Source organism: Bison bison, unplaced genomic scaffold (genome assembly GCF_000754665.1).
Source record: "Bison bison bison isolate TAMUID 2011002044 unplaced genomic scaffold, Bison_UMD1.0 scf7180017864249, whole genome shotgun sequence".
Taxonomy (NCBI): domain Eukaryota; kingdom Metazoa; phylum Chordata; class Mammalia; order Artiodactyla; family Bovidae; genus Bison; species Bison bison.
Genome location: NW_011494821.1, coordinates 1,025,608 through 1,049,840, shown reverse-complemented (window position 1 = coordinate 1,049,840; position 24,233 = coordinate 1,025,608). Strand labels below are relative to the sequence as shown.

The window sequence follows — 24,233 nt, the reverse complement described above, 5'->3', positions numbered from 1 at the left end:
CGACCCCATGGACTGCAGCCTACCAGGCTCCTCCATCCATGGGATTTTCCAGGCAAGGGTACTGGAGTGGGGTGCCATTGCCTTCTCTGTAAGATGGTGTTAGTCTCCCTTTATTTCCGTCTTCACAAGGCAAGGGTGCAAGCTGCTTAAACTACCTGCTCTAGATCCTAAAGTGAATCAAGTATTAGAGCCAAATTAAAATGAAAGTGCAGGCCCCACCTCTCACCCCCAGCAGCCCACTGATAATGATTAATCATCAAAAATTAGCTGCTGTTAAGATCAACAGCTATCATAGCAACAGGGAGAGAAACTTTAGGGCTTTTCTCTGATAATCACGACAGTTAAGCATCTGCCAGGAAAATCCTCTGAGTCAGCCTTAGGCAGCCCTGCTATCTCCAGTCTTCCTGACAGAAACTCCATCAGGACCCGTGCGTGTGAGCCTTTCTAAAATCAAAGGACTATCAAAAAATAATATTTTTACATTTAAAGGTCAGACCACAGCCCCCCTGAAAGCAAACTTCCCCCACAATTAGCCACATGCACTTTTATTCTAACAGGACTAATCAGAATGTGGGCAGCAAATACGATTCAGTGCACCATTGGATAAAATCAATCAAATGGAATGGCACTTCCAGAGCAGTGTCTCTGGCTTCAATGGTGCCAAGTCTGGTTCATGGCCTTCAGCCAGCGGGGTCTGTGACAGAGACCCGCAAAGCTGGCAGTGTGCAGAGACCTAACCCAGCTCTGAAGAGAGAAATCCATTTTCTCCCTGAAGCGGAGAATCACCAGCTCTCAGAAGGGGACTCTATCAAAGGAGCAGGGTTTTTTTTTAAACAGGGAAGATGTGCTCCTACATCCTTTACATTGCTGTGGGTTTTTAAAACATTATTTATTTATTAGGCTGGGCCAGGTCTTAGCTGTGGCATGCAAACTCCTAGCTGTGGCAGGTCGGATCTAGATCCCTGACCAGACATCGAACCTGGACCCCCTGCATTGGGAGCACAGTCTTAGCCACTGAACCACCAGGAAGTCCCTGTTTGTTTTTTTTTAAGGAAACTACCAACAACAATGTTTCACCTTAGCAGCAGTTTCTTTCTTCAGCTGTTCTTCCAATGTCATTTTCATCTCCTGAAGACTCTCAAGCTGTTGAGACTTCTCTCTCAATGTGGACTCCAACTGTAAAATTAAGAAGGAAAAAGCTGAAACACAGAAGCTCCCTGCAGGTGACAGCACGCCTGCCAGAGGAGCCCGCAGCCTGAAGAACTGCACCCAGTGCTCGTCTTCCTAGGCCTTGGATACTGGCTGTGCTTGGAATCTTCTCCTTACCCTCTGATATCTGTGGATTTTCAATCTATTCTTCAAGACCTATTGTTTCTTTTATTAAACGTTTATTAGGTACCTCCTATGTGCTGCAGGACAGACAGACGTGTAACTTAACTGTGGCATATGACCATGGATGAAGAAGCACTTAACTCTGCCAGAAAAGTTGGCAAGGGCTTCCCTGAAGAGATGACATCTGACCCTTAAAGGGGTTGTAAAGGGGAGAAGGTGGAGAGAGACTCCAAAAGGAGGGAGTTGACACATAAAAATAATGAGTTAAGGAACTGAGCTGAGTTCTTGCTACCTCACAGCACAGGGTGCTGGCCCTGGAGGCTGAGGCCCAAGAGGCAGTGGTGAGGCTGGGGAGCCCAACTGGGCTAAGGGAACTACTGAAGGGTTTTAAACCAGACTGGCTCACAGTCAAGTTTATAATCTTTAAAGATCACCTTGGTTTCAATACAAAAATGAATTGGAAATGGATACATTTTGGAGTCAGGGAAAGAAGTTAGGCTGTTACGATGAGTCAGGTGAGCACTGACGTCAATCCAAACAGTGGGAGTGGGACAGACAGACACACTGGGACACTGGTGACTCCTGCCAACACAACCTTGACAGCACAGGGGGGCCGAAGCCAGATGGCAGGGGGTGGAGGAATGACTGGGAGGTCAGGTAGTGGAGATGACTCTTTCAAGAACTCTGGGCATAAAAGGAAGAAGAAAGATTGGTAGCTGGAGAAAGAAGTGCAATTCAAAGAGAAACTTCTCCCCTCTTTACTAGGAGGCATCTGAGCGTGGTTATGCAAAATGGAAAAAACCAATTAACACATAGAAGTTCAAGGCCCACAGTAAAAGGAAGATAGCGAAGATGCCAGGAAAAGACGTGAGTGGTTCAGTCAAAGCACATGTGCAGTGACAGAAGACTGGTCAGAATCAGGTCATCACCCTTTATGATGCAAGAAAAGAGAAGACTGGGAGGAAAAAGGCAAACATGTTACTGCGGAGGCAAGAGCTGAAGATGGTCCTGCTTATGATAGGGGTACAAGGCCATCATGAGGTGAGGTGAGTGGTGACTGAACAGCCACTGCAGGGAACAGAAGGGAACAACTAAGAACAGACAAAAAGCTACTGAGCAACACATGGCACCAGGAGCAGGCATGTTACTCCTTCCAGTGGTCCAAGAGCCAGAGAAGGTGGACACCAGGATTAGCCCAGGGTTGGGCATAGCGAGTAAGGTCAGCAGAAGGACAAGGTACGAGGGGGCTTGCAGGCCCTGGGGGAGACTAGCTAAAGAGACAAGCCCTGTCAGATGCCACTTAGAAGCAAAGAAAGCAAAGTCATGAGGAAGCTGCTAAAACCAGAAGAAAAGGAAAAGTTCAAGGAACTGAATGTCTGAATGAGGTTCTCAGACAAACCTATAGGATAAAGGGCTAGAAAGATGGTAGACTGGGGTCAGGAGATATGAGCCTGAAGTGAGACTTCAGAAGTGGGGCAAGGTGCAGGCAGGAGTGTGGGAAGGAAGGGCTGGGTGGAGGTAAAGGTCACTGACTCAAGGAATTATGAGGCCAATGAGCTGAATGGGGTCATTTACCAAAAGGTGTTCATGATGTCTAAGAGACGGAGACTAAGCCAGGTGGAAAACATCACCTCTTGTTTGTAACAGACTTCATACATATTTCCATGGTAGCTTTAAGTATGTATCATGTCAAGACCATGCCTTGGGTGGTCCAGTAGCTAAGACTCCATGCTCCCAATACAGGGGGCCAAGGATCGATCCCTGTTCAGGGAATTAGATCTCACATGCCACAACTAAGACCCAACGCAGTCACTTAAACCAGCCAAATAAATATCCTTTAAAGAAAAGACCATGCCTTGCCTGTCTTCCCACCGCAGTGGAAGCTCCAGACTAAGTAACATCTCAGTCTTCCCTGTATCTCTTCCTGCCAACACAGAGCAGGCTCTCACCAAATGGTCTCTACTGTCATCAGCCACTATATTCCATCATATTCTACTATACTTTTCCTGGGTGTTCCTTTAAGGCAGGGACTATGTTCTAACTATACTTTATACCTTAAGTCTAACACAGTAGGACTCAATAAATACCTACTAGCTGCTGACAGAATCAATTTGAAACTTGTGAAACTCACCTGTCCTTTTTCTACTTTTATTCTTTCTAATTCAGCTTTTAGGCTAGAGATGGAAGCTAGGAGGAAAAAAGGAGACATGTTAGCATTTACTGATTATTTTGCATTTAAATCTTAAAATGCCCTTTTGTACCACAGCTCAATCTCACAACAAAACGAGTCAAATGTACTGAACACAGTCAGTAGGGTGGTGGTGGGGGACCAACATCCTCTTCTCACAGTTATCCCCAACCAATCAGCGTAACATTCAAGCTCATGTCAAAGTCAGAGCGCACACAAATGAACACCATGGCATAAACTATCTCTGCCTCAAATACCGACACTTCACGATGTGGTGGGGTGGGGCGGGGTAACCCTGGCAGAAGTCTGTTAACACTTCTAAGTTCTGAAGGAACTGCCACCTATTGTCTCACAAGCTCCAGTGTCTGGGTTCAAGTCCTGAGTTCCCTGTCTATTTAGTAACTGCCAGAGAGGCCACCAGAGCTCCTAAAAAGATGAGTTTGGGTTTGTTTTTTTTTAAACTCCTTATCAGGGGCTATATCAGAACATGTGGGAAAAGGGATTGAGTCCTTACTTAGTTCCTTCCTATACTTTTTGTTTTCTACATTCCAAGACTATGTACTACTTCTTATAACCAGAGAAAAGTTTTATTTAGTGCCTCCAATTCTAAACTACATCACTTTTATCTTCACCTATTTCTTCTTTGCAGTTTTCTATTTCTAGCTGCAGAGTTTCTTCAAGGTTTTCTTTTAAACACTGTTCTGCTTGAATCTGCTCTTTCAGGAAAAGTATTTCAGCCTTCAGCTTCTCTTCCATGTGATCCGCTGCTGTCCGCACATTAACGATATTCTCACGGTATTTTAATACCAACTCCCGGAGGGCCTGGATCCAAGAAACAAATAGTTATTGGGTTTTTAAGGGTGAAAGAAAATAAACAAAAAAAGCTAAAGATTTTCTGCAACCAGAACTTCAGATATTATTTTAATTCAAAACTTAGGACTTTGAACCCAACCCATTATGGGCTTCAAGAGGCAGGTGTCATGCCATGTTAATATTCAGTATGTTATAGAAATAAGATAACATTGCCAAGCAAAAAATGTATATTGTGAACTACATATTTTTCCCTCAAAACTGTTTCATAAATGTAAAAATTAAAATGTTGGATGATTTACAATGTGGGGTTCACTATGAATAGCTTAGACACTTCCACTATTATCTGCTTAAATTTGAGAGGAGTTAGTGAATGAGGACCAAAAAGACTGAAACTCAGTAACAAGTGTAAACTCCAAAATGACAAAATATACTTATTTATTTGTTCATTCAAATAAACACTTGTTGAACATCTACCACAAAGGCAAAGTACTGTTAGGTCTGAGGCAAGTATGCAATGAGAGGCTTTCTAAGGTGTAATAAATTTTCTGTAATAAATTCAGTTTAAGTCTTATTTTACTTTTTCCCTAAATTGTAGTTGTCTTCTTCTAAAAACCCTCCCAATTATATCCTAAAGCAACCCTACAGTAAAAACTGGGCTTCTTAGATAACTACCAAATGTATATAAATAATAAATATAAAATAAAATCATTAAATATATAAATATATAAATAATAAAAGAACAGCAGGAAAAAAAGTAATTGAAAATCTGTATCAAGAAAAATTTCATTAAGATTTATTAAAGAATCAAGCTTTACAGGCTAGAATGGTTATAACCTTCAAGGATTCTTGGCATTTCTTAAAAATCTAGGTATTAAAAGTCTCTATAGAACATGGAAGAGAGGAATCTTTCCTGCCAAGAGAAAAGTTTGACAAGGAAAGTGGAATACTGACAGCAAAAGTAGACAGGTCCTCAAAACTTTCTCCCTGATGATATCAGTCACCAGTTCAGAAAGGATAGAGAGCTCTTCAGAGTGTCAGTAACCTGAGCTGAGACCACAGGTTGGGGGAGGGCAGGGAAAGGAGAGGGAGACAGCAAGGAGCTAAAAGGAAGGGCAGGCAATGGAGCCTGTGTAAATAAGTAAATAAGAACAAAATATAAGTCATGTTAACATCTATACAGGAAAACAGAATGAGGTCCAAACAGTAGGGGATGAATCTATAGGGCAGGATTAGGAAACATTGTTACTTACAAAGCTATAAATCTCTGTAATGTCTGACTTTTTAAAATTTAACAATTATAAATTTCTTAAAAAAAAAAAGACCAAAAGATATTACAAGAAATATTTTTCTATTTTGAGAGTTGCTTTATGAAATCTCATCTTTGCCTATTTGATTTATGTTTACTTGGGTTTAGCCCAAGATGATATTTTTCATATATTGAAAGATTTTTAAACATGAATATAAAGGCTGGAAAAAGTTGAGATAGTTATGAATGTCTCAAGAAACTTCAGGCCTCGCAGCCCTGATTCACACAACCACAAAAGAATGGAAGTGATCAAGTGTTATAAAAGTTACCAGAAGAAAGAAGGAGTGTGCTGTATCCTAAGTGCTATATAGAAAACCTAACATCACAAGGAGCCAGCATGGAGACCCCCTTCAAGTATTTCATTTCTGGTGCATTCTCAATTATCCTGCAAGAATAATAGAGACCTTCAATTTGGCAAAGGATTCTTAGATACAGCATTGAAAGCATAAGCCAACAGAAGAAAAGGAGAGATAAACTGGACTTTATCAAAATTAAAAACTTTTATGTTTCAAAGGACACCATCAAGAAAATGAAAGAGACAATCCATAAAATGGGAGAAAACACTTGTAACTCATTTTATTTACCTGATAAGGTACTTATATCTAGAATTTATAAAGAATTCTTATAACTCAAAAAAATAAAAGGCAAACAACCCAATTTTAGAGTAAGCAAAGGATCTTAAAACAGGTATTTCTCCAAGGAAGATATAAAAATGCCCAATAAACATATGAAAAGATGCTCAATAACCATTAGGGAAATGCAAATTAGGGAAATGGAAATCAAAACTACAATGAGACACCATTTTACACCCTCCAGGATGGTGATAATCACAAAGCGAGATAACAATGATTATTAGTGAGAATGTGGAGAAATGACCCAGAAGATCCACTCCTAGGTTTAAATCCAAGAGAAATGAAAACATATGTCCACACCAAAACCTATACGTGAATGTTTATGGCAACATATTCATAGTCCAAAGTGGAAACAACCCAAATGTCCATTAGTAGACAAAGGGATAAACAAAACAGCCATATAGTAGAGTATTATTTGGTCATAAAAATGAATGAAATACTGGTAACATGTTATATGACATTAATGAACCTTGAAAACAAAGAGATATATGAAAGAAGCCAGACACAAAAGACCACAAATTATATGATTCCATTCATATGAAAGAAAGGACAATCTATAGACGAAAGTAGATCAGTTGTTGCTTAAGGCTTGGGGAGGAAGGGTTGAATAAAAGGTAAGGGGATTCTCTTTGAGGTTATGAATATGTACTAAAAATGACTGTGGTGATGGCTACACATCTGAGAATATATTTTAAAACATTGAATTGTACACTTTTAACAGGTAAATTATTTGGTAAGTGAATTATATCTCAGTAAAATCTGTTTTGTTTTTTTTTTTTGGCCACATTTCCAGTTGCATCCATGTGGCTGCAAATGGCATTATTTTGTTCTTTTTTATGGCTATTTTCCATTGTATATTATGTACCACATCGTCTTTATCCATTCATCGGTAGGTGGACATTTGGGTAGTTCCCACGTCTTGGCTATTGTGAATAGCATTGTTATGAACATAGGGGTGCATGTATCTTTTTAAATCACAGTTTTGTCCAAATATATGCCCAAGAGTGAAATTGCTGGATCATGTGAAAACTCAATTTTTAGTTTTCTGAGGAACCTGCATACTGTTCTCCACAGTGGCTGAACCAACTTACATTCCCACCAATAGTGCAGAAGGGTTTCCTTTTCTCCACACCCTCTCTAGCATTTATTTGTAAACTTTTTTAAAAAGAAGAATTTTAGACATTTCAGAAAATGTAGGTGTTTACATTTTTGATCATATAGAAAACAAGTTACCTCCATAGTGTCTGGGAGAATGAAGTCTTCTGCTTGTTGTAATGACACATGCAAGCTATGCTTTCCCTGAAGACTGTCATTATCTTTCTGTAACCTCACCAGTTCTTCTGAAACCTGTTCCCGTGACTGCATCAGCACTGCCTAAAATAGAAACAGACACTAATCACAGCCAGAAAGGTAAATCTTGTCTGCTGATAACTGCACCAGTGAAAAACAAAGGTCAAACGAAATAAGGGCTGAGGATGGAGGGTACATGACAAAGCTCTGTAAGACTCACAGAAAGTAGATCAGAGATTTACTGACTTACAGCCATTACATATATTCAAGGGGATAGGAAATGAAGCAAGTACCTGAGTTCATTCTCCACTGTTTCTACCAAAGGCTTGAAGGTAATGAATTTCTTCCCCCACATCCCTAGGACCAGCATCTCTAGCTCAATGGAAGAGGTTTACATAATTGAGACTTGTATCAAACACAGTGCATATTCCAAGACAACTCCTATCCTCACAGCATGGCATCCCACAGGAAGTAGGGAGAAACAGAAAGCAGTGACTTCATCTTTCATTACACACATACGTGTTCAAGCTCAGGACCACAGTGAGTGGCCCAAGGACCCCAAATATTAGGAAACACAGGGCATTTGAGGAGCTCATTCTTAAAATGGAACGTGTTCTTACTTTTTCTGCTGGCTGACGTATAAAACAATTTTAGGTATTTCCTGTGAATTTATATCAATATAAAAGTCAGTCAGCTAATTTGAGTATAACATACAATTGCAGATACAACTGCAGATACAATTCTGTAAAAGTATTTCTGATAATTTTTAATACTAACCATTGAACTTAAAACATACACTTAACAAGATTACTCTACCTTCAACATTTGTTTAGCAGCTACTATTCTAACCAAGCGTTTTACTGCCTATGGGAAACAGGGATAACCAACAGACTGCCCTAGAGAAGCTCATGGTGCAGTGGAGGGAAAGACAAGTAAACCCAGAATCACCCAACCATACTTCAGGTGCTGTAATAGACCAGGGTACCGCAGTGATAAAGGGACAAAGGGCATCTAATTAGCAGAGAGGATTCAAGAAGATTTCCCACAGAAGGTGACCACTGCATCCTGAAGGACAACCAGGCTGCTGGTAGGAAGGCAAGGTCATGTAAAAGTTTTGGTTAATTCTACCAGCTCTTATTTATTTCAGACCAGAATGCTGCCTTATGCTTAATTTCAACCCAACAAAACATTAGCACTCTACTACCTTTTGGATATGAAAGAAGGGAAAAAGAGAATATGTTTATATTTGTTTATTACTGTAACGAGGAAAACAAAGATAAACCAAGAATACTTGTAAAATATCATGGATAGGAGTGGGTGGGAACTGAGTGAAAGGATGAGGGAATGGCAGTGAAATTTCTAAGTGGTTACATATGCTTATGGTTCTGATTTATGAACCATGTTGCTTGTTCAGAAAACAAAAGAGTAAATCAAAAAAGAAGAAAATCAAAAATGTAATACACAGCTCCATTTGCTTGTGTTTATATTCAATAGACTGGTTCCAAATAGGTAAAGGAGTACATCAAGGCTGTGTATTGTCACTCTGCTTGTTTAAGTTCTATGCAGAGTACATCATGAGAAACGCTGAGCTGGAAGAAGCACAAGCTGGAATCAAGATTGCTGGGAGAAATATCAATAACCTCAGATATGCAGATGACACCACCCTTATGGCAGAAAGTGAAGAGGAACTCAAAAGCCTCTTGATGAAAGTGAAAAAGGAGAGTGAAAAAATTGGCTTAAAGCTCAACATTCAGAAAACGAAGATCATGGCATCCGGTCCCATCACTTCATGGGAAATAGATGGGGAAACAGTGGCTGACTTTATTTTCCTGGGCTCCAGAATCACTGCAGATGGTGACTGCAGCCATGAAATTAAAAGACGCTTACTCCTTGGAAGGACAGTTATGACGAACCTAGACAGCATATTAAAAAGCAGAGACATTAGTTTGTCAACAAAGGTCTGTCTAGCCAAGGCTGTGGTTTTTCCAGTGGTCATGTATGGATGTGAGAGTTGGACTATAAACAAAGCTGAGCACCAAAGAAGTGATGCTTTTGAACTGTGGTGTTGGAGAAGACTCTTGAGAGTCCCTTGGCCTGCAAGGAGATCCAACCAGTCCATCCTAAAGGAAATCAGTCCTGGGTGTTCATTGGAAGGACTGATGTTGAAACTGAAACTCCAATACTTTGGCCACCTGATGCGAAGAGCTGACTCATTTGAAAAGACGCTGGGAAAGATTGAGAGCAGGAGGAGAAGGGGACGACAGAGGATGAGATGGCTGGATGGCATCACCGACACAATGGACATGGGTTTGGGTGGACTCCGGGAATTGGTAATGGACAGGGAGGCCTGGCGTGCTGCGGTTCATGGGATTGCAAAGAGTTGGACACGACTGAGCAACTAAACTGAACTGTATTCAAACTGATAACACAGCCATAGAAAGAAAAACCAATTCAAGTAATTTTTAAACACAACTCCCAGACTGTAAATCCTCACCTGGGACACATTCTCAGAGTAAAAAGAACTACAGTTGTTCTTTGGTATCCACAGAGTATTGATTCCAAGACATGCTCCCATACCAAATGTGAGATACTCAACTCACTTACAGCCAGCCCTCTGCATCCACATATGCGGACCCAATGGATATGGAGGGCCAACAAAGAAATGCTGAACTTCACTTAATAGGTTTGCTGTTGGTAGCAATATTAATGTAATCACTCTAAAACTACTGTGTCCCCATCTTAACCAAGTGATGGAACTTAATGTCACCAACAACGCAACCACCCATCATTACATGCCTCTTGTTATGAACTTTCCACTGAATCATTTCATCCATGTAGTATTCTTTCCAAACTGTCTGACCATGTGGAAATAATCAAATACACTCTACAAGGCAAATGGTCTGGACTCTTATTAACAATGTTAATGTTGTAAATGCCAAAGGAAAAAAAAGAAGTGGGTGACTATTCTAGATTAAAAGAATAAAGTGACATGACAACAAAGTAACAATATGTGATCTCTGACTGGTTCCTTGATCAAAAAGTAAAAGGAGCACTAAAACAATCAAGGGCTTTGGGGAACAATAGTTACATTTTAAGCACATAATAACAGTATTGTGATTACGTAGAACAACTTCTTTGTTCTTTGGAGACACATACTGAGACATTTAGGAGTGTCATGATGTCTACAACTTACTTTCAAATGGCTCAGAAAAAAAAAAAACAAATACACATGTACATTATATAACATACATATATATGAAAGAGACTGAGTAACAACTGGAAGCACACAAAATGTGGCAAAATATTAACTGGTAAGCCTAAGTGAAGATCTTATGAGTGTTCATTCCATAAACATAAACATCTCTTAGTTTGAAAATTTTCAAAACAGTGGGAGATATCAAGATTCCAACCACTACCGTAGCTACTCTTCTCTGAAGAGGAGAAACTGAGTAATGAAACTTTGCCAGCATTTAACTGTTTTTGAGGTCAGATTATTATTTCATAGTCTCTAATTAATGAAAAGACATGAAACTCTCCAGTCAATGTTGAGAATGAGATGTTCCTCAAAAGACCAGGGCTGGTATTCAGGGGTCAGCTCAAGGCCATTCATATACTGACCCAATGCCCCTCAAAAACAAACAATTACCATACAATCTAGGGTCTGTGTGTTTTCCTGTCATCCCTGGAGGAGATGGACAAGAGGCAACTCTGCAGGATCACTCCAGCAGGACCAGCACTGGTGTAATTTACAAAGGGCCGTCAGATGCAGGGCTCCAACTCTGAGAAAATGGAGGAAAAGGCAAATGGAGCCTGCCTGGGGATGAGGAGGCCCAAAGCTGGAGAACAATTCTGCAGAGGTTCCAGGCAGTTCTTGTTTGGGAAGCTATCTGTTCCTATTCCTCTCAAAACTGACAGCCTTCTAGAAGTTCTCCATTACTGTAGCAATTATGATGCACTTTTATCATATCATAATGCCTATGAAATTACTGAGGCTTTTTTCTTTTTTTTAATAAGTCAGCTGTCCAGGAAAAGTGCAGTAGCTGCTCAAAAGCTGTACCTCTCCTAGGGCTTTTAGAGGTTAACATTTAACTTGTATTCATAACTGAAAATTAAATGCTGGCCCATAGTTTATTTTGTTTAGATTTCTCAAATCAAAGAAAAGTAAGTTAAATGTGATCATTTTTTTAATCAAGAGGTAAGTTTAAAAAAAGAATAATCTCTTTACATAATCTTGTTCATTACTAATGTTCTGTAGGCTCTGAAAAACATAACAGGAACCACTTTGGCCAGGAAGATAAAGTCATATCAAAGATTATTTCAAGATAGAATGCACTTAATATGTTGTTGTTAAGTCACCTAAGTCATGTCCTACTCTTTGAGACCCCATGGACTGCAGCATGCCAGGCTCCTCTGTCCTCCATGATCTCTTAGAGTTTACTCAAAATATTTACCATAGTTAATGTTTATTTAACTGTTAACTTACCATCTGTTCCTGAACATCCCTCTTTGCCTGGGAAAACCCCTGCTGTAACTCTTCAAGTAAGATTTCCGATGCTTGGGCTCTTAGGACAAGTGCAGAGATCTTGAAAGAAAAAAAAAAAATCATACACAGAAAACATGGCTATTAGGAATCTGGCTATTCTGAAACTAACTCTACCACCTCCTGCTTAATGTCCAGAATTGATTTTTTTAGTAGTTCATAAAACACCACTCATCTATCATTCAACAAATATGTGTGGACCCACTGTGTACAAACATCTCAGCCTTTCAGATGACACACGGCAGTACCAAAACTCCCTGGGGGTCACCCACTGCCATACATGGACAACGCATTATATGGTCTCTAGACACAGATATTAATCCATGTGACCCAGTTATAAATATTATTCTTAAAAGAGTTAATTAAAAATCAAAAAAATTTGAAACTGTCCACACACACACAAAAACCCACACAGTTTAAAGGATAAACAAATCTTCTCTGAACTAGCTGCAGTCTTCCAAAATGATGTACTTAAGAGAAGAGATACATGAGAAACTCCCCTGAATTAGTTTAATGTTCCCGATGAGGGGTTTATGTACAAGTTGATGACTTGTATATAAGACTGGTAAAATAAAAATAAATTTGGTTAGACATTTTAAAAATGATTAGTTTTAGAATTCTGTCTCCAGTAGTAGCAAAATATGTAGTGTGAACCAACCTTCCTGTTGAGAATTAAGAAAACCAGACAAAAATAAGGCAAAAAATAATCACAGAGCCGAGGACCAGAATGAGGACACTTGGAGAACTGGATGCAGCCTCTGCAACAGCTCTTCTCCAGAAGCACGTGCCAATTCCAAAAATAACAGATGCGACACTGAGAAACAGAGCAGAGTGTCTCAGAGCCTCAGGAAGAGGGGCAAAAGTTAAAAGAGTCCAAGACCCACTACACAGGAATCCCTGGTAACACCCTGCACTTTGGATTGGGTCCCCAAAGGGACATACCCAAGAGTATAAGGAAAGAATTTAAAATAATCAACCTTCACAACTTCATATAATCTCAATTCCTGTAAACAAATTAAGGTGATCCATGACTGGATTATTGGTGACCCACAACTAGTTGTCTGCCTCTAAGAAAAATTATTTCATTTCAACAATTTTCATATATAATGTCTAGCACTCAAGTAAGAATGCACAAGAAAAGACTATGATAAAAAAAAACAAAAGGAAATGATAGAAAACAAAACAGAAACACATCTACAATGAATCCACATGTTATTAAAAGCAGACTTTAAAATAGCTGTATTTGATCTGTTTAGAAATTTAGCCCCACCAGAGATTTAACGGAAACAATAAAAACAACCAAATGGAAATAATAAACTAAAAAAAGCAATTATCCAAATTATTAAAAATTCAATGAATAAATTTAGATTAGACCTACTGGAAGAGAAAATCAGTGATCTGACAATAATAAAGACAAAAATGATGGGAAATAAAGAAGATTAAAGAAGCCATGTAGATGCAATGCTAACGTCTAACATACAAAAAATATTTGAAGATCGTAACAGTCAATGGAAATAAATGGTAGAGTTAAAATTAACCTATGCAAAAACTCCATAATTTCACACCTACACATACTCAAGAGAAATAAGTCCACATGTCCACTAAAAGACATGTATAAGAATGTTAGAAAGTATGTTCACTCACAATAGTCAAAAACCAGAAACAATCCAAATATCTCTCAACTGTAGAATGGATAAATGAACTATGCTATAATCATGTTATAGAATATACACAGCATTAAAAAACCTAACCACTGATATACAGAACAGTATGGATAAGTCTCACAGACACAATGACCAAACAGACTGGATCCTAAAGGCTACACACCATATGATTCCATTCACATGAAGTCCAAGAACAAGCAATACTAAAAACATAGTGTTAAAAGCTAGAATACTGGCCACCTCTAAATACAGCAGGTAGGGTATTTACTTATTAGTAAAGAACATAAAGGTATTAAAAGTGGTCTATATCTTGATGCAGATGATAATTTATTACCTGGTAAAACTGTCCACAAAATAAAGCTCACCAAATTGTACACTTGAGAGTTATGCACTCTACTGTATCAATAAAAAACAACTTTTTAAAGAGACATATGGTTGAGAAAATTCCAATTATGATGTGAGAACACTGGTTCAGAGACCCAAGATACCCTGTGAACTCCAAACAGCAGAAATATGAAGAAAAATACACTGAGGTATATAGTAGAGTACAATTGTTAACAAAAGACAAAAGAACATTTTTAAAAAGAGCTAGGGAAAAAATGACATTTTTCCTTCAAAGGAGCAATAATAAGACTGATAGCTGACTTCTCATCAGAAACATGGAAGCCAGAAGCAATGGAATAATAACTTCAAAGTGCTGAAAGAAAACAACGTAAGTACTCAGAATTCTACACCTGGCCAGAGTATCCTTCCTGAATGAAGGTGGAAGAAAAAGATACGTCTAATAAACAAAAATATAAGAGAATGGACCTCTGGCACTGTCCAAGAGGGACTAAGCCCACCAAGGCCATTCTCTCCCCTGATTACACCCAAAAATTTCTGGGTAAAATACAAAAAGCAACTACCTGAGGACTCTAAAAACTAAACAAAAGCAGATGAGAACAATTTATACAGCAGTTTACTGCTTATTTGGGGTTTTTTCCTATTTTCTTGCCAGCATGAATCTGAGAGCGGCTCCAACTGTAAAGCAACAAGAGATGCAGCAGCACAGGATAAACAACTGTCTTTCTGACCACAGGGCCAGGACAGGGTCCCTGTGAGCTGAAGAGTAGAGTGGTATTGAGAGAGAAAGCTAGAAGAGGATGCCCTAATTCTGTGCGTGAACCAGCACAAGTCTCACACTCACCCCTGAGCTATATACACACAGGGACACAGTCAGAGAAGCACGGCAAAGGCTTTCAACAATGAACTGACATTAGAACTACCTACTACACTAGGCAAGACAGAACTTATGAACTGAACCTAATCTGGATAACAGAACTCAGTCTCACAAAAAAACATTCATAGTCTCCAAGATCAATCTAAAAGTACTTGACATAGAAAGAATCAGGAAAATGTGGCCAATTCTCAACAGGAAAGAAAATCAACATATGCCAACCCCATGACAACCTAGATTGGAATTATCAAAGATTTTGAAGTAGCGATTGTAACTATGCTGCCTAGAGTAAAGGTGAATATTCTTGAAATGAATGAAAACATGGTTCTTAGTAGAGAAATAAAAACTAAAAAAAAGTGAAAAACTGACTATCACAGAATCTGGCACAAAAACAGGTGAACAGATTAATTAATTAAAATAGAGTCCTGAAACTGACCCACACATGTATGTTCACTTGATAGCTTACAAAGATGATCTTGCAGAGCAATGATAAAAAGGTAATCTTTCACTAAATGGTACAGGAATGGACTATCCAAATGAAAAAAAAGAATGTATAAAAATTTACCCTTATATATAGCTTATACATAAAACTCACTTCTAGATGGATTTTGGATATAAATGCAGGTAGCTATAAACGATGAAGCTTCTACAAAATATATGAAAATATGTTCATAACCCCAGGATCATGATAAAAATCACTAAATCATAAAGAGAAGGATCAATAAATTTAACTATATTAAAGTTAATAAACTTCTTCAAAAGACATCATTAAAATAACAAAAACATAAGGTACTAGGTAGAAGACATTCAGGACACATCAGCAAAGGTTCTAACAAGATCATGTAAAGAATTCCTAAGAGAAGAACAAGCAAAAAAAAAAAAGAGAGAGAGAGAGAGAAACAACCCAATAAAAAAAAAAAGACTTGAGAAGTAATTTCATACATACACACACACACACAACAATATCCCAATGGCAAATAGACACAAAAAATGCTAAATAACCTCAATGGTCATAACAGAAATGCAAACTAAGCCACAATGAAATACTATTACACACCCACCAAAACAGCTATAGTTAAAATAAAACAAAACAAAGTCTGCCAAGACTGTGGACCCACAGGAATTTGCTGGGGAGAGTATAAACTCATACAACCACTTTCTGGCACTATTATCTCCAAAAGTTGACATACATTTTGAACATTTTGACCCAGACATTCCACTCCTAGGCATATACCCAGCAGCAGCAACATGTGCAAAAAGTCCTATACAAAAATTTCAAAGTAGAATTATTCATAATATCCCAGAAATGTATACAACCCAAAGGCTAATCAACATTAAGATGGATAAATTATAATATAACCATATAATGAACTGTACAACTATACAACAATGAAAATAACAACTGCCACACATTTGTAACCAGGAACGCCACAATGTTGAATGGAGAAAGACAGACACAAAAGAATACAAACTATGTAATTCACTTGTTAAAATAAAAAAGCAGACAAAACTGATCTAACGGTGTTAAGTTAGGGCTATACTTACTTCCGGAGAGAAAACAGTAAGCGGAGGGGGGAAGTGAGGGTTTCTGACATACTAGCTAGGTTTCTTGCAGAAGGAAATGGCAACCCACTCCAGTGTTCTTGCCTGGAGAATCCCAGGGACAGCGGAGCCTGGTGGGCTGCTGTCTATGGGGTCACACGGAGTCGGACACGACTGAAGCAACTTAATAGCAGCAGCAGCAGCTAGGTTTCTATCAGTCAATCTTGGTGGTTATACAGATACTAGTTCAGGTATGTTTGGTGTATCTGTATATAAGGTTGGGGGGTTTTCTAGGCATGCTACACTTTTTCAAAAAGTCAAGAAGATAACTAATATCTTTGTCAGCAGGTTTCTTATGCAGCAGAAAAACCTAATAAAAATCAAAGGGGAAAAGGGAGCCAGAGCCTCCTGATTATTCACTAATCAGTTATTTCAAAAGTTATTTTCCTTAAATCTGTAAAACAGACACCAGAGAAAGATCAGTTTGAGATATTTTTATCTGATGGAAAATAACAGAACTGTCAGATCTTCGGGGCAAGAAAAAAATATTACTTTGTTTTTAGAACTCTCTCATTTAAACAACTCAGTCATCTCCCACGGGTCACATTCTAAAACCCTCATTTACCTGGTGACTGGAATCTTCAGTGCTCTGCTTTATGAAGTCTTCCAGTTCCTGTTTATCTTTCATCGTCTTCTCTAACTGATCATTTGCTTGCCTTAGCATCACCTGTAGTTTTTTCACCTATGCAATTTTAAATGTCAATTAGAAGGAAGTACCAGAATTTTCATAGAATTTTTTTAAATCCCTAGCTCCAGGAAATTTTAAATATAATCTTTTTTCCTGAGAATCGTATTTTTCAATTTAGGAAAAAATTGAGATGAGTTAACTATATTGTGCTTTACAGTTAACAATACATTTTTCATATCCATTTGAAAATATACGCTTTTCCTCTCCTATGTCTTCTAGGCTAGGGCCCTGGCCTCCTTGACTCTAATCTGTCTTCAGCCTCCAGTCTACAATCCACACTAACACAATAAATATTTCTAAAATGAAAGTCAAATCATATTAAGTCCCTACTTAAAATCCTTAAATGCCTCCCAAAGTCTTCAAGATAAAATTTAAACCCCTTCAGTCATCACAACACTGCTCCCCTCAGTGATCTCATCATGGCCTTCCCTTTGGAGCTTCTTTTCCCACCACTTTCCCCAACTCTCTCTCTATCTCCCGACCCTCACACGTCCTCTGCCTAGCCACATGAACTAGTCACAGTCCCTGGAACACACAATTTTCCTTCATGACTGTTCACATCTTTCCTCTCTTTCAACACCCTTTCCCTACTAGCTCTAAAACAAACTTAGCTGAACCCTAACCCTAACTCTTGAGAGATCCAACCAGTCCATTCTAAAGGAGATCAGTCCTGGGTGTTCTTTGGAAGGAATCACGCTAAAGCTGAAACTCTAGTACTTTGGTCACCTGATGTGAAGAGTTGACTCACTGGAAAACACTCTGATGCTGGGAGGAATTGGGGGCAGAAGGAGAAGGGGACAACAGAGGATGTGATGGCTGGACGGCATCACTGACTCGATGGACATGAGTTTGAGTGAACTCCAGGAGTTGGTGATGGACAGAGAGGCCTGGCGTGCTGCAATTCATGGGGTCGCAAAGAGTCGGACACGACTGAGCAACTGAACTGAACTGAACCCTAACCTTCCCTAGTTAACATCCCATAGTTAAGTTAGATGTCTCTACTCCTCATCTAGTTCTATTTGTACAAGAACAACCCACACTGAAAGGATGGCTTGGGTTGAAACACTAAAAACTCCCCATGGGCAGTACTGTGTTCTCTCTGTATCTAAACACTCAGAACCCAGCAAAGTGCCTACACGTTGAAGCAAGAGCAAAATGTCTGACATGACTATGGAACCCAAGATGACCCATTCCTGTACCAAACTACCAGAGGCCATCTATTGCTATATTAGCTTCACAAACAGCTTTAGAAATTTACCTTTAAGGCATCTAAACACACACACACACACACACACACACACACACGGAGGAAATTCATGCCAAAGGCATTTGAAAATATTAAGCCATCATTCTAATCAGCTTAAGCTTAAAGACTAGGGTAGCACTTCCATAATAACCAAAGAACAATTTGAAAATATTAGAAAAAAATTATTTTTTTCCTTGTATATACTTTCACAAGTCTACTCTCATGAAATTCTATATTATGTTCTAAATGTTATCAAGGAACCCACTATTAGGCACTGTATTTGGCAAGTTCAGCATTTGCTCAGTTGTGTCTGACTCTTTGTGACCCCATGGACTGCTGCACACCAGGCTTCCCTGTCTATCATCAACTCCCAGAGCCTACTCAAACTAATGTCCATCAAGTCAGTGATGCCATCCAGCCATCTCATCCTCTGTTGTCCCCTTCTCCTCCTGCCCCAAATCTCTCCCAGCATCAGAGTCTTTTCCAAAGAGTCAACTCTTCACATAAGGTGGCCAAAGTACTGGAGTTTCAGCTTCAGCATCAGTTCTTCCAATGAATATTCAGGACTAATTTCCTTTAGGATGGACTGGTTGGATCTCCTCGCAGTCCAAGGGGCTCTTAAGAGTCTTCTCCAACACCACAGTTCAAAAGCATCAATTCTTCTGCACTCAGCTTTCTTTATAGTCCAACTCTCACATCCATACATGACTACGGAAAAACCAGAGCTTTGACTAGATAGTAAAGTAATGTTGGTAAAGTAATGTCTCTGCTTTTTAATACGCTGTCTAGGTTAGTCATAACTTTTCTTCCAAGGAGCAAGCATCTTTTAATTTCATGGCTGCAGTCACCATCTGCAGTGATTTTGGAGCCCCCAAAAATTAAGTTTGTCACTGTTTCCATTGTTTCCCCCTCTATTTGTCATGAATTGATGGGACCGGAAGCCATGATCTTAATTTTCTGAATGCTGAGTTTTAAGCCAACTTTTTCACTCCCCTCTTTCACTTTCATCAAGAAGCCCTTTACTTCTTCGCTTTCTGCCATGAGGGTGGTGTCATCTGCATATCTGAGGTTATTGATATTTCTCCCAGCAACCGTGATTCCAGCTTGTGTTTCACCCAGCCCAGCATTTTGCATGACGTACTCTGCATATAAGTTAAACAAGCAGGGTGACAATATACAGTCTTGACTTACTCCTTTCCCAATTTGGAACCAGTTTGTAGTTCTATGGCCAGTTCTAACTGTTGCTTCTTGACCTGCATACAGATTTCTCAGGAGGCAGGTCAGGTGGTCTGGTATTCCCATCTCTTTCAGAATTTTCCACAGTTTATTGTGATCCACACAGTCAAAGGCTTTAGCATAGTCAATAAAGCAGAAGTAGGTGTTTTTCTGGAACTCTCTTGCTTTTTCCATGATCTAGCGGATGTTGGCAATTTGATCTCTGGTTCCTCTGCCTTTTCTAAATCCAGCTTCAACATCTGGAATTTCATGGTTCACGTACTGTTGAAGCCTGGCTTGGAGAATTTTGAGCATTACTTTGCTGGCGTGTAAGATGAGTGCAATTGTGCGTTAGTTTGAACATTCTTTGGCATTGTCCTTCTTTGGACTGGAATGAAAACTGACCTTTTCCAGTCCTGTGACCACTGCTGAGTTTTCCAGATTTGCTGGCATATTGAGCGCAGCACTTTCACAGCATCATCTTTTAGGATTTGAAATAGATCAACTGGAATTCCATCACCTCCACTAGCTTTGTTCATAATGATGCTTCCTAAGGCCCACTTGACTTCACATTCCAGGATGTCTGGCTCTAGGTCAGTGATCACGCCATCGTGGTTATCTAGGTCATGAAGATATTTTTTGTATAGTTCTTCTGTGTATTCTTGCCACCTCTTCTGCTTCTCTTAGGTCCATACCATTTCTGTCCTTTATTGTGCCCATCTTTGCAGCAGCAGCAGTTGCATGAAATGTTCCCTTGGTATCTCTAATTTTCTTGAAGAGATCTCTAGTCTTTCCCATTCTATTGTTTGCCTCTATTTCTTTGCATTGATAGCTGAGGAAAGCTTTCTTATTTCTCCTTGCTATTCTTTAGAACTCTGCATTCAAATGGGTATATCTTTCCCTTTCTCCTTTGCCTTTCGTTTCTCTTCTTTTCTCAGCTATTTGTAAGGCCTCCTCAGACAACCATTTTGCCTTTTTGCATTTCTTTTTCTTGGGGATGGTCTTGATCACTGCCTCCTGTACAATGTCACGTACCTCCATCTATAGTTCTCCAGGCAGTCTGTCTATCAGATCTAATCCTTTGAATCTATTTGTCCACTGTATAATCGTAAGGGATTTGATTTAGGTCATACCTGAATGGTCTAGTGGTTTTCCCTACTTTCTCCAATTAAGTCTGAATTTGGCAATAAGGAGTTCATTATCTGAGCCACAGCCAGCTCCCAGTCTTGTTTTTGTATTGTATTTGGAAAGGTCTTGTCAATCTCAGCATATCTGATCTACCAAATCTTAATTTCTGTGACCCCATAAACTACCCTTATTTCAACAAATTTATGACAAGACATGGGCAATAAGCAACAAAGAGTCCAAACAATGGTTAATGTAATATTCAATTAAGCTTTTATCCAATAAAAGCAATAGTAAACCCCTTATCTCCCTAACCCTCCATAATCATAAAGCACTTTCCATGTGTATGCATTCATGACAATAACCTGTCTAGGCCTTGAGCAGAAAGAACAGGTTGGAGAGGAGATATGCCAGCTGAGCTGACCAGTGTGGTACTGGGCAAGCTAGCCATGCAAAGACACACAAAAGCAAAAATTCTGTCATGTCCTGCCACTGGATATGTAACTGACATCACAAGCACCAGATTATTTCAGACTTCACAAGATGGATAAACTTCATAAAGCAAATTGGGAGGGGTGAAAAGCAATTAATTCAGCAGCTCCAATGAAAACAACAGCTTACCAGTTTTGCACACCCCAAAAGAAACTCACCTGGTCTCTTGTTTCAGCCTCCTGAATCTGAATTCCTTGTAATTGTTTTTCATAATTGGAACACATATCACAGCGTCTACCAAGTTTATTTCCAGCATTGTGTATCTGAAGGACACCAAAATTATCTCTTATTAGAGTGAACAAAATAAGTCCACAAAACATACATGAGGAATACTTGTAGTCTTACCTATGCTACTCCAAGTAGAAAACGGAGTAAACAATTTATTCAGGGACTTATGGCAAGAAGTTATAATATAGAGTTGAATTCTAAAAAATCCTAAGTCCCATACAAGTATGATAGGAAAACAAGGGACACAACTTTATCACCAAGAGGCTCGGGACCCCAAACTACCACATTTGAGGAAAACACAAGGAAAGTAAAAGGTACTATACCGTGGCACACACAATTTAAATCAATACTAGCCAACAAGAGGAGACAGGAGCTCGGAGTGCCAATTAACCATTTCACCAGCTCCAAGCACAAAGCAGGTATGAAACAATTAAGCAGCACCTTTTCACATGTTCTGCATAAGCCCAAGGAGAATAGTTTCTTTCAGCCTTAACAAGCTGTTCCACCTGCTAACCAAGTTTCTTTAAAGAAAAGTGGACCTGAGTAAAAGAAACCACTGGAAGTCATAAAATGTGAATCCCAATCCAGGTTTTGCCTCTAAGTCAAAGGGGAAATTTGAGCAACTCACCTGACCTTTCTGAGCCAGTTTCCTTATCTCTAAAGTTGGAGAAAATCATACCCTGATTGTCTCATTATTATCAAGAAGGTCAAAGAGAAGAGCTATGTGAAAGGGCTTGTAATCTGTAAAGCACTATGCAACTATATATTTAAGCTTTTATCTCCTAATCTTACTTCTTAGTTTGCAAATACTATTAGCAGGAAAATTAACCTCATTAAAGGCTGCCATCTCTTCTCTCCCGTATTTTCCAACTCCACCTTAAACTCACTCTCAGCATCAACTACTGAAAAGCATCTAAACTTCAGACTTCAAAGAAAGATGAAAGTATGACTCCTAGAATACACTGAGATTACACAAAACTGCAAAGCAAAACAAATTCAGGCTACACAAACTTAGCTATGCTATTCAGGCAGATCACTCCAACTGAAGATGTGTGACGTCAGGTGATGATTACACTCAACACAATCAGCTAGTAAGTTCCCTTCTGTCATAACCACCTGGAACAGCCAAAGCAGAAAATGTAAGGGTCAGACAACATGGATTAACACCCATTTTCTGGCAACAAGTGTGAGCACTGGCTCCAGGGGCTATCTCTTGAATGAACAATAAATTCAGAGCTACCCAGATCCCTCAGAGCAAGTAAGAGGCAAAGCCAGGAGGAGAGCTCACCTCTTTCTGCAAGAGATTCCATTCTGTCTCACTGACTAGGCGGTAGCCACTGGGGGACACATAAGCACTTTCCATGCCCTGTGTGACACTCGACAGGAGGGATGCCGTCTCCTCTTGCTCCGGTGTCATAGCCTTGATTGCTCTCTCCTGATCTTTGGTTAACATAAACCCACTTGGCATTTGCAGTGACCCAAGGGAGGCGGTATCAAAGTTCTCAGTCACCGAATCTGCTCCTACCAATGGTCCGAAATCTGATTCGTCCAGGTTCCCAGCAGATTTTGCTTTGTAGTTATAGCCTAAAGCTTTGGATTGCAGCGAGCCTGAAGTTCCCAGGCTATCTGTAGACTGTGCTCTCCTGAGTCCATCTTTAAACACATCATTGTCTGGTTTACTGAAAGGATCCCCGGATGGCAACAGTAAGTCTGCATCCAGAGAATGGACTGAACCATGGGTGCTATCTAAATGTTCCTGAAATGGGAAAATATATTGCCAAGTTAGACAATTCCTGTTATTTTCAAAGAGAAAAACGATCACATTTTATAAAGTATTTTGCCACATGTTACACATGACAGTCTTTAGTATGCTGCCTCTGTATATTCACGGAACAAACATTTACTGACTGTATTCTATATGCTGGGCCCTAAACCAAGCATTCAGGATACAACTGTGAGCAATCTCTGACCCCAAGATGCTTACAGTTTCATGAAAAAAATAAACAAGTGAACCAAGTAAACAGGCTATTAGAATATCATAGTTGATAAAATGATGACAGGTTTCAGCTATGTACTGAATGCTCTGGAAGCTCAAAGAGAGGAATTCAGCCCAGACACAGGAAATCAAGGTCTCCTGAAATTCAGTGTTGGGTATATTGAACATGGGGCCCTGCTATATATCCAAGTGGAGATGTCCACCCAGCAGAGGGACAAAGAAATCTTTAAATAGAGATTTGGGAGTTACCACCATATAGTAATAATTATGACAGCAAATCAGAACACCTTGGATGAGTCTGCAGGATGAGAAGAAAACCAAAGGCAAGGCCCTGAAAAACATCACTTTTGTCCATTTGGGGGATGGACAGAGGAAGAAGTAGCCAGAATAGAAAGGAAATGAGGAGAATGTTGTATGCTGGAAACCAAGTTTCAAGCAAGATGTAATCAGCACAGTAAATAAGGCGTCCATCAAGTGAAAGAAGCCAGGCACAAACGGTCACACACTGTATGATTCCATCCTTGTAAAATATCCAGAACAGGCAAATCCAGAGACCAAAAGCAAATTAGTGGCTGTCAGAAAATAAAGTAGGGAGTGACTCCTTAATGATATATGAGGGTCTCTTCTGGGGGCAATGAAAATGTTCTGAAACGAGACAGG

At 39.4% G+C, this 24,233-nt stretch overlaps 1 protein-coding gene across 1 annotated transcript in view; it reads right to left on the bottom strand.

Moving 5' to 3' along the window:
• The window catches only part of RABEP1 (rabaptin, RAB GTPase binding effector protein 1), a 104,280-nt gene that overhangs the window by 4,226 nt on the left and 75,821 nt on the right, over positions 1-24,233 (bottom strand). The window contains exons 10-17 of the mRNA XM_010847507.1: positions 22,866-23,333; positions 21,508-21,612; positions 17,149-17,265; positions 12,045-12,143; positions 7,505-7,645; positions 4,153-4,342; positions 3,464-3,519; positions 1,078-1,176 (exon numbers count right to left, since the gene is read on the bottom strand). Of these exons, the coding sequence (XP_010845809.1) occupies positions 1,078-1,176; positions 3,464-3,519; positions 4,153-4,342; positions 7,505-7,645; positions 12,045-12,143; positions 17,149-17,265; positions 21,508-21,612; positions 22,866-23,333 (1,275 nt within the window). The remainder of the gene's footprint in view (positions 1-1,077; positions 1,177-3,463; positions 3,520-4,152; positions 4,343-7,504; positions 7,646-12,044; positions 12,144-17,148; positions 17,266-21,507; positions 21,613-22,865; positions 23,334-24,233) is intronic.